Source organism: Empidonax traillii, unplaced genomic scaffold, assembly GCF_003031625.1.
Source record: "Empidonax traillii isolate 1590-97213 ecotype Southwest subspecies unplaced genomic scaffold, ASM303162v1 scaffold320:size708019, whole genome shotgun sequence".
Lineage (NCBI taxonomy): Eukaryota > Metazoa > Chordata > Aves > Passeriformes > Tyrannidae > Empidonax > Empidonax traillii.
The window spans coordinates 466,899-478,693 of NW_020955513.1; the positions used below are offsets into that span (position 1 = coordinate 466,899).

The window sequence follows — 11,795 nt, forward strand, 5'->3', positions numbered from 1 at the left end:
ACAGATTGAGAAAACACAAACTTAGTGCATACAGACCCTTCATCCTTTCTGGCACTTCCTGTTTAGCAAGTACCAAGCTGGTCAGTTGTGGAAAAGCCTGATTTGCACACCAGAACCATAACAGGATTTTGTATATCTGGCAAGATTGATATTTGGCATTGTCTGAACAGTTGTGGGTGAAGTGTGGGCAGTGGGATAAACGTGTTTCAACTTCCATAACCAAAAGCTTAACATAAAATAGTGTTGAATTCAGAAGGTGTATCATACCCATGGAAGGGACAGAAACAGCACTACAGGTCAAAAGTACAAAATAGCAAGAGTGACCAGAGCAACCCATCCCCACTCCACAGGCATCCATTGAACAGTATAAATAGCATATGTGTGAGAAGTGCTTTTGGACTCGTGAAGGATTGCCCTCAGGATGATGACCTATGATTGCATCCTTTTGATTTGAAAGCACTTGAGAGCTGTGCTCTTGCTCTTGAAAGTGAAAGGAAGGTTTCAAGGATCTGTGGAAACATGAAAAACTGCAACTCCTAACAACTAAAGGACTAAATTTGGAATAATAACTAGTTCTGTCTGGAAGGAAGAGTCTGACCAGTTCTGTTGGCTTTCATTCTAATTGTTTCAAATTTCCATGCAGTTTTACAATATGTGTCTTACTAATGTGCTTTAGCTACCTGACAAAGTTCTTCAGGAAGATGACATTTCATGAAACATCTTAGAAGTCATTAATGAATTTGGATATTAAACCTGTAAATATATCTGTGCATTCAAATACGAATGTATGCCAAGGATAATTCATTTAAGAATTTCTTGTACATGTTTCTTAGCTTGCAACAAAGCTTTACACAGAGTTTAGTATTTTGTTACGGAATTAATTTGTAAACCTCTTGCCCCTTTTCTGCTTTTGGTACAAAAGTGCTAAAACCTTTAAGTGTGTTTGAGAGTGCAGAAATGATTTTTATATAAACATATGCTCTATGTAAATACAAAGAAAAAAAATGTACTGCTTACTGAATGAATAAACAGGTATCTCTTATAAATGCCAAGTGTGGAGAAAACAGAAATAAGTCAGTGTTTGTTAGGAATAGAATGGCAGGGGAAGCTCAAAATAGCTTGTAACTAACCAGACTTTTGAATCCTTTTTCAGCTTTTGCAAGCTTAAAAATTACTTATTAAAACCTCCTATCAACATTGTGATTTTTCTAAAAATAAATTTAAAAAAAAGGTTTATGTGTTTTTTCTCCTTAGTAGTTCTAAAAATACAAAACTTTTGGTGCTCAACTGGAGAAGGAGCCTTCGGATAGTTTGTCTTCCCGCTCCATCAGCAGTTCAGATTCATTTCTTACAGATATTTTAATCATTTTAGAAGAAAGTTGGCCAATAGCAATTTTTTTGTTTTGAGTTGCTTTTACAGAGTTCTTACCAGTATGAAGTGCAGATAAGACATCTCTGTGAAGGACAGGCATAGCTTTTGAAGAAGATTTGATAACACAGACTCTACTGAAAATAGGGACAGCAACAGAAGGTTTAGTATGGGCAAACTTAACACTGTTGAGTGTTCCTCATCCAGATATTATCCCATGCTTTAGAAGCAGACACTTACAGAGCCATGCGTTGTCTCACCTTCTGATGTGAGAGGACCATAACTGAATGAGATGACATTGCAGGTGTTTCCAAGTGCCTGAATACTAACAAATTTACTCATTCTTGTTTTCAATCTAAAGAGGCATAGGTTACTGCATGAATTTTGGGGACAACTATACTCCACAAAGCACTCATAGCTAAAGACCATGTTTGCAGGGAAAAGCTGTTGTAATGCTGATTTCAGCATCTCTCGTGTCTGGTTTTGCCCCCTTACGAAGTCACAGCCTGGAGTTGTGGAAGAAGGAAGAAAGACTCGCTGCTGCCACCTAGGAAAAAAGTTTAAAGAGAAAGCTTGAAATTTTAGGCTGTTCTCTTGTTGTGAGAGGCTGCCAGTTTATGGATTTCTGTTACTTACCTGTGGATAAAATGTAGCAGTTCAGTTGCAGCTATTGGGGTTTTAATTGCTATGTTGCTATTTGCCTCACTACCCATAGAGTCTTCGATGTTGTTTCTTCCTCGTTCAGCTGCCTACATTACACAGCTAAATATCCTAATTCATCATTTCTCCCATTCCTTGGGATAGTAAACATTATCAGGTAAAAATTATTCATCACCCTAATTAAGTAGTTTTATGGTCATCTTCCACACATCAACTGCTGCCCATCATGGCCTTATGAGCTGTCGATGACTTTCAGATCCAAATTTGGGAATTAACGTTCTAGTTTCTGAATAGGTATCAGTCAGATATAGTGGAATGTATTGTGGAATGAAAAAAAGCTGTCCTTTCTAGGCCCAAACTGCAAGTTTACCCTGGTGAGGTACCTTTACCATTAAACTGAGTTAAAATGGATGGCAGCAAAGAGCTCTGTCCCATTCTTGTGGCACACTCTCTTTAGTTCTGTTTTTTACTTCAGTCTACCTCCTTTGAGGACAAGGAGAAGTTACCACCAATAATAGGAGGAAAAATAATCAAAGCAGGATCTTTTTGTAGAATAAAATGCTACTTTAGCTTCTACAGGGTAGATGTGGTGGCAGTTTAGTTCATGCTATCAGTGGAAAAGACTGCTTTAAAAATATTTTGATGGCATTCAAGTGCGATGCCCATCTCAGATACTTATTCAAACAAATTCATCGGGCTGTGGAAATGAAAGCAGGCAATTCTTAAGCATGAAATTGAACAGCTTTTTACTGTAGCTCTTATTTGTTCATCTCATTTCAGTGGGAGAGCCAAATTTTCGATTCTAAGAAAAACATTTTAGTGCAGTCTGGTTTCACTGTACCTTGGGCTGAATTATGCTCTCAATGCCGCATTTCAGTGCTTTTTTCCCCACCAATTAGGCCACCATCTAAACCACACTGTTCTATGTGTGTTTTTCACTTGACAAGATTATTAGACAAACCTTAACCTTTACACAAACTGAAAATATTACTTTATTTTTGCTCTTTTCTGTTACATAAATGTAAAAGACCCATTTGAAAGGAAGTGATTATTAGGAATAGAAAAAGGACTTGAATGGAGCAAAAATACAGTTTTTTCAAACCTCTGCATTTGGACTACTTTAAGCACCACAGAATAAAATACTAAAATACATTTTCCTTCATCTACTTGTGAAAAAAACATTAAAGTTTCAGCTAGCGCATAGTAATTGTATTCTGTTGACAAGAAATTGTATCAACAATTCACTTGTGTGTTTCACTTACATTTAAGTTAATGCCTAGTAGTACTGGATGCATCAATATTTTAATTAAAATACTTCTGGTTTTATGACAAAAGATGAGTCGTGTAGGATATTAGTGGCTTTCCCAAATAGGTCTACCGTATAATTCAGTTCTTTCATTTCCTATAGACGCTTACAGCAGGTTACCCATGCCAAAGAGAGCACTGTCTAACCTCTGCCCGCAGGAAGGATGGGGCTGCCAATGTGATGAGTTGTGACTGTCCTCTTTTTCCTTTTTAGCTTCTCTCATCTAAGAGAGGCCTGATGGGCTAAAAGTAAGTGGCATAGAGAATAGACAAACACACTGGCTCCTTTTCTACCCTCATTTGCCATTTCAAAAATACTGGTATTTTTCTTGAAAGAACAAATGTAAAAATACAGGGAGTTCATGGAGTTCATCCACCTTCTCAGGTGAATAGTTGGCAGAACTTTTTTTTCCCTTTACATTGAAAATGATGAGTTGGTATCTCAAAGTGTTAAACCTGCAATTTATGGTCTGGTGTAAGGCTATATATTTCTTTTTTTATTTGCTATTTTGGGCAAGCAGTTGCATGTTTTTGACAGAACTAAGATTATTAAGTTCTTGCAATGCCTCCAAGAACAGAAGTGAGATAAGTATTCAAGACATCCTGACTCCTATGCTAGGTCCACTCCTCCCAGTGCCACCTTTGTATTGTTTTATTTAACTATACAGAGTAGTAGCTGGCTTCAGAAGAATTAGACAACATGTGCATCATCTTCAAACTTCATCTGAGAATGTTCAATATCACAATGAATTTGTATCACTCTCAGGTGAGAGAATGCATTTTGGGAAGACTTCACTTACAAGAGCAACTGCTTTGAAATAAAGCTACTGAACATATGTGAGCTGCTTGGACTTGCCTGGGACTAGTACTCAGCCTTGATAACTTCCCTGTTCCTTTCAGGCAAATTCAACACTGATATGAAGATTAGCACACGCAGGCCTGTTTTTGGTATTCTTGAAAAAAAAAAAAAAAAAAAAAAAACCACAACTGGATTTATGGGATTGCTCGTTTCATGGCATAGTTCTTGCTTTAACTGGCTGACAAAGTCACCTGTTCAACCTAAATGTCCTTAACTCTTTGGAGATGGAGCATTTGTCCCTGACATGGAGAATAATGATACACAAATTAAACCTTAGAGCTTCTATTAGTAGCTTAAAAATAGTTAAGCCATGTGATACAATAAGCCAGACCTTTATAAACCATTCTGCTGGTTCAGATTTGGTCTGGGGGAGTTGACCTTCTCAAACATCAAACCTCTTGAAAATCCAGTAATCACCAGGTTCTATCAGTCCAGCTTATGTTGCTGCATCTGTTTTTTTGTAGTTAGCATAAAAGCATGAATTCAGCTGCATGTTCTAGTTAACAGAAATGCATTTGGGGGCAGCCTATGCCCCACATCAGACTGAATCACCCAGCGACACCACAGGTGTTCAGGTTGGCCATTCGTGGAACAGAGTCCTGAGCTATTTGCTGCCCTAGACAAAACAGCACTGACAAAACTCCCTGCACCTTACCTTCCAGCACAAGAGAGGATGCACACCAGTCTCCTTGCTGGCATCGGACACCAGTGTGATGGCTGTAATCCAGTTCAAAGGACAGGAGGGTTGGCACATGTGTTTGCCAGAGAGAGGCTATAACAGAACTGGATTTAATCACATCAGTGATTTTAAAGTATGTTCATGTACAGATAGATGCATGAATTTTGTTCATTTTCCAAAGCCTTGTATCGTCATACTTGGTGCTGACATCTCTCTACATGTAGGATATGCATGGATATGTATAATTAAAAAAATTACAAAACTAGGTCAATGGAAAAAATCATGACGAGCAATATTTATTTTACCTTGTAAAGATAAGAATCCACTGGGGAGCTGAGTATGCTTCAGTTCTGTAGTCCAACATCACATTTTAAGTTTATAAAATTAGATTTTCTTGTCATCCCTCTGTAGCCAATTCCCAAGTCTCTGCAAAGCAGATTCTTGCCCTCCACTTCCCTAACACGGCAGCCTGAGTTAGGGATTAAGACTCTGGCAGTATTGCCTTTATCAGTAGTTGTTGCTCAGCCAAGAACCAAGCAGAGAAGTGGAGCTTTGAGGACAGAGTGTGTCTGAGTGATTCTTTCAAGCAGGCTTCAGAGAAAGATGGTCTCCTCTTACAAGCTACTTGAGCTCTCCCAGCACCACACCCTGCTTTGAAGGCAAGGATGTCAAACAGGTTGGTTTTCCCTTGCGGGGAGGAGGTGGACTCTGAGCACTCTGGCTCCCTCCTCATTGGGTGCTGCCATTGCTTCCCCAGCTCTCCGTGCTTCCTGCCTGGGTAATAAATAGATTTCTTGGAGCACAGGTCGCACCTCAGGTGCTGCTCACAGCTTGGCCCTAGCAGGGTTATTTGCTTTTGTTACTTGTCTTGTACACGAACAGGTTTTCAGGGATTTCTCTCTCTTCTGCATTGTTTGGGTGTGATGGTGAGAGACCTCTCTGGGCAGAGCCACTGATTCCAAGTGTGTCCCTCAAACCTTGGTGCTGCTGTTGCAACATCATCATCTGGAAAAAACCAACCGGTACAAGCAAGGCACTGCATAGAAGAGCATGGAGAAATTCAGAAGTATTTTTCTTTTGTGCTTTGGCTTCCTTCTAGTCCATGTAAGAGGTAAGTGACCTTTGCCTTGGCTTATTTCTAGTGCATGATTATTAAAAATGAAAAAAAAAATAAAAATCAAACCCTTAAACTCCAACCCCTAAAACAAATATGTTTGTTTGTTTGGAAATGCTTGCTGGGTTTTGTTTATTTGTTTGTTTGTTGCTACCAATTCATGAGAAGCATTCAAGAGTGTTTACATAACTATTTCTGCAGTTTCTAAAGAGATATGTATCTCTTGGATGATTGCTCATAATAGCCATGCTATTTGGAGTTTGTTCGTTATAATTTCTTATTTTCTCTGTAGTGTTGCTCCCATAAAATTATTCACAAGCTCAGACTTGAGTATAAACTTTTTAAATGGAAGCAGTAAAATGAGAGCTTCCAGGAGAACTTACAGTTTCCAAAGAGATCCTTAGTAAAATACTGACTTCATGTTTTAAAGCTGTTCTTGGTTATTGATATCTTGAAACATATTAGGTTTTCTTTTTGTAAAAACAAATTCTTATTCAGTTTAAGGATTCTCATGCTTTTTTATTGGTGCATATGCTTAAGTAATTATAAATTAATAATTTATTAACCTTAGGCCATGCATTGCACACACAAGCATACATTTTTTCACGCAGGATTAGTTAAGAATTGAATAAATTTTATATATATATATAAATATGTATATATGTGATGAACAAATAGTCAGGAAAATTTAACCTGTTCATACTTAGTTGTTTTACTATATTCAAATACATGGTCTCTTAGCAAAACATTCTGTTAAACTTTTCTTGATGTCAGACCAAATAGGATCACCCTTGTGTGCATTTGCCATATGGTGTACTTGTAACCTTTTCTTTTTTTGTGTATTAGCATTACTTCAGAAACTTGTAGTGCAGTGTTTGGCTGCAGGAAGAAATCTATCATTAATCACTAGTTCCAAAATAGCTGCTGCTGATCCTCCCACCATCCTTGATTTAAATGGAGTCCCTAGGAGACCTTGCAGTGATGAGCAGTGAAAAAACCTTGCTTTAACTTAATGCAATATTTTGATTTTAACAAATGAGAAATTATTTAGAGGTCTTCAGCAAGTAGCATTACGTAGAAAGAGCAGAGCAGTAGGATTCTGCTGGCCTGCAATGTAGCGTGTTGTTAGCAGTGATGATTCATGAAGTCTCTCATCTCTGGCATGCAGATTTTCTTGTTCTGGAGGACTGTCTTGTGTTGAATATTTCTGTTCAAACAAACTGAGCATGAGCAAGCCAATTTCCATATACTCTACCATTTTAATTATAAGGGTAGTCAACCTAATCATTCTTGATTTATGCACATCTTAATTTAGAGCCTGTTCAGGCCCTGCTTTGGGGGGAAAAGTCATTGCTGAAAGTTGCTGTGGGCTTTGGGCACAGTCTTACGACTCTGGAAACTATTTAATCCACTTTGATGAGCAAAATTAATTGTTTTAATCTATAGCAACAGACACTGAATTTTATCATCAAAGTATTCACCATGTTTAAGGGGATATGTACAGGAACCACTTCTCCATCCCAATCAAGACATGATATGAGAAAGGCTTGGCCATGCTGGTAAAGAGCTGGTCTAAGTCCTCATGATAGAAATGTCTGTGGCATTATTCACCTTTTTATACTGCAGCTTAATTCTTTTCTAAGCTGTAGCCATCTGTGATAACTTCTAGAAACTACTGGGCCACCACAGCCAGACCAGATGACATGATTCTTCTTCCCATTTAGCACTTCCTTTATGTCTGGCTATCTTCAGTTACTTGGCTAGATTGCCTTGATGGACACATCCCAACAGAAGTGTGGCATAAAAAAGGATCATATTGAGCAAGAAAAGTGAGACCTGATACAGTTCAGGTCTGAATGGCTTTTAGCCCAATCCAAATGAAATAAAATTCACAGAAACTTCTTCCACTGGAGTCCATGCTAACATCCTGTGTCAGACGCTGAGGCTGGGCATACCTGTGGTAATCCAGCTTTTGGCTGTGTCTACACTGCCCACTTAGTTGTGTCTCAGCACAGCCTAAGTTAGATTCCTAGCCTCCCAGTAACTGAGATCATGCACTTGTTGGAAACATAGTGTGGGTCTCATTTGGACCATAAACCTGTGTGCACACCTGCAGTAGGGAAGCAGTGCAGCCTGAGGGCTCTCTCCTTTATGGACCTGGGAAGCAGGTGAGACTTTCACTCACACCTGACTGCCCAGAATTCTCCTCAGGTTCCCAATATAGACATAATCCATATTTCCATGGTCTTTAAAGTCAGGTGATGGATCACGTGTTGACTTAGTAACAAAAACGGTGAAAAGATTGATGATGTCTGATATGCCTTCAGTTTGCTCCATCAGGTATGGAATGCTATGCAGGTAAAAAGAACAGCATTTATTGCTAGGCAGTAAGCCATGTAGCACCGCTCGGATAAGGCTGACAAAGTTTTTGACTCAAAATTAATTGTATTCTTGGTTTATTAGCTGGGCACTTTATGGGGAGAAAATTACAGACCTGTTTGGGTTTGAGACGCTATGTGACTTAGTTCTGCGAATAATGTAGTTTTCACTGGAGTTAAAAGACAGAATAAGAGAGATGAAAAACACAGTCCTGTTTTTCTTACTGCTCCATCCAGCTCCAGTCCCCACTGTCGTTCTGCGTGAGGTCCCTGTGCACGTGCCAAAGCCCTCACAGGAGTGAGTGCAGGGAAGTATCAGACAAAAAATTCTCTCCTGCTGACTGCCAAAACTATTTCACTCCCAATACCAGAACTGCGATTATCTGTACGCATGTCAGTGCTATCATTCAAGGGTGTGATTGCAGTGTGATAAGCTGACATACCTGAACTGATTGAAACAGTGACTGAAACACTAAGGGCAGAGTTGTTGCAACATCAGAGCTTGAGAAGAGAAAAAAAACTAGGGTAGTTACTCAGCTTCTCAGATTCACTTTTCAAACATTGCTGCCACATTGCAAGCCTGGCAGCAGTGCCCAACCTGCCTGTTTTCAGTATGTATTTTAACTCATTTGCATCAGCGATTGTCAATCACTTTCCATCCCACTGATGGTAATTAAAAAGCCAACAAACAAACAAACAAAAACAAACAAAAATAAATGTCAGAATTCTTTCAAGATTAGAAATCAATAAAAATAGGTCCTTAAGAGAAGAGAGGTTTAGATTGTCTTGATTAGTCTTCCTTCATTTCCACAGGCTGACATCTATGAATGTTTTGGGAGAATACTGTCTAAAATCTGATCTGCAGTACAGTATCTCATGAAGGCAAACACCATCTCAGATGATAGAAAGGGCTTGGGTGGGTTATGAAAATTTAACAGTCCCACTTCCGTTGAATAAACTTTGCTTGTCATCAATAGATTTTTAATTCCTGAGGAATTTATGTAGGAAGTAAAATCACAGCAATATATTTTTAAAGGGCAACAGTGCTCCATATTAAATGAAAACAGAGGCCAGAGTAGGCACTAAGATTAGCAGAAAAATTAAGCAAAGTCCTTCCTTACATCCCAGGTCTCCTTCCTTAGATCACAGGTCTTATCACACCAGTGGTGAAGGAACCAGGGGCATACACTCCACATCAGGAACAGTCCTGAGTTAACAGCAACAAAGCCTCCAGGATCATAATCCATATTGCATCAAAACTGCATCTCCATCTTACAGGTTACCATCTGCAAGGAGCAGAAGTTGAGATACGAGTGAGGTATTTCTATTCACGAATGTCATACATGTTTCCTGAGCATAATTGTAAAAGAAAGAAACTGACTCTTTTTTTTCATAAATCCAACCCAGATATTCACAACATTTTGCATGACAAGGCTCTTCATTTCAGTTCTCTGTGGAAGACTAAGCTGCCAGATCCTCTTCCAAGTCTCTTGCTTCTGAAATTCAGATATAAACTGATCCTCAATCACCCTCTGTCCAGGGTCATTCTGAGAGGCTTTTCTGTGCACTGTGGTGGCACATGCAGAGGCTTCTTCAGCCCTGAGAAGGGAGCCTAATTGTATTTCTCATTTACTCTGCAGAGACTTTGTTGCTGAACAGACCTGCTTGCTTATGTCCAGCAAATCTTTCCAGCATTATTGTTTTCTAGAAAATGTGTTCTTAATGGCATGAAAGAGACAAGAGGCAGGCCCTGCGTCGTTACTGTCTTGCATCCTAAACACACAAGCAAAGAATCTGTATAAAGCACCCTGATCACCCACTTCAGTTTGGCAATATTACTAACCCCCTTAGAAACAGTATAGATAATTATGCTGATGGGCTCCTGTGACATCAGCGGGCATGGAATTCCTGAAAAAAATTCAACTTGATGTTAAGTTACAGGATAGCACTATTGAGATCTGGGCTACCCCTGCTGAAGATCTAGAGGTATTTTGTATGTATTTTACCAGTGTACTTGGTATGTCCAGAGCAAAGCAATTATTGTAGAACTAGAAGATTTTCTTTCATGTTCGATGATACCATGCTGCACAGGGCTAAAGCACTACTACCACTCTTGCTTTATTAGCCCATCTAAGTTGCTGGTAATTATTTAAATGAGTTCTTGTTTGAATAAGTGAGAGAGTCCTTTTAATTTCCCGTGAATTCAAACTACAACCAGAAGTGGGCTAGCTAAAAACATGAAGCCAATAATCAGGTCCATATGTTGTGGGCTATATACTGAACCTTAGGTCTTAATTATAGATTTTGAAGCATACTCATTTTCCACCCCAGCATCAAGGGGTTGTAATGACAATCACTGTTTATGAAACTAAAGGGTCATGAAGGAAAAACAAGCTACAGGAACCTCATCAGGAAATATGGATCATGAGGGTATTACATGAAAGAAATAGTACCTGCTAATGGAGATTTTGTCCACAGTGTCCACTCTGGGGCGTAAACTTTAATGTTCTCCCACAACTTTTCTTAAATGAGTAATTTCCTTTAAACAAGCATAATTGCTTCCTGAATAAAGCTGGATCAATAAACGGGTGTGTTCTGAATCGCATGCATGGGAAAATCCATCCCATTTTCTCATTACAGAGGAAATTGGTCTCATGATTTTATTATAATCAGAAATGGTCTGTGTAAAGAATAACTTACTATTTCAGCTGAAAAGAACATAAAATGGGTCTCATGAGTGATTTTGGCAACATACTGTTCCCTTTTATAAAATTTTTGTTCCCATTTTTGAGTCATTCACTTCTTCCTCAGTCTCTGCCAGCTTCATAGTGTTTTAAGCTCATTGTATTCACAAAACAATTCTTATTTAATTACACTGAAGAAATCATACTTGTTCATGTCTTAAATACTGTAAAATAAGCTTATTTTCCCTTTCTATCTAGCTCAAAATTTGAAGCTAATTGCTTCTAATTTATTTTTGATTTAATGCACTCAAACCCAATTCATTTAATAACAATAATTTAATAACATTAATAGCAAAATTATTTATCTAACACACATGTGCATATATGCATTTGAGATGTATGTCCACAAACATGTATAAACACATACAAACACATTTTCTCATGGATCTTAGCTTTATTTTTAATACTAGACTATGCATATTAAAAGCCTGAGAAGTTAATTCATTTGTCGCATAACCTGATTCTCACTCAGCAATATTCATACTGTCTTATTTAAATATGCATCATTTTAAGGGCCACAGGCTGTACTTGTATGGATCCAGTGCAGGACTGAGCCTAGTTAGGGAGATTAAAAATTGCAGAGTGATGTCATGGTAGTTTTTTGTTAGAAAACTTCTGACCACAGTTGAAATGATGAACTGGTAACACTCACCTGCAGAAAGCTTGTTCCTCATAAATCCTCCTTAA

General features: G+C 38.4%; 1 protein-coding gene across 1 annotated transcript in view; it reads left to right on the forward strand.

Annotated features, from left to right (window-relative positions):
• The first annotated feature begins 5,922 nt into the window (after positions 1–5,922).
• XG (Xg glycoprotein (Xg blood group)) overlaps positions 5,923–11,795 on the forward strand; it is a 19,852-nt gene continuing 13,979 nt past the window's right edge. Inside the window, exon 1 of the mRNA XM_027891342.1 lies at positions 5,923–5,983. Within this exon, the coding sequence (XP_027747143.1) occupies positions 5,923–5,983 (61 nt within the window). The remainder of the gene's footprint in view (positions 5,984–11,795) is intronic.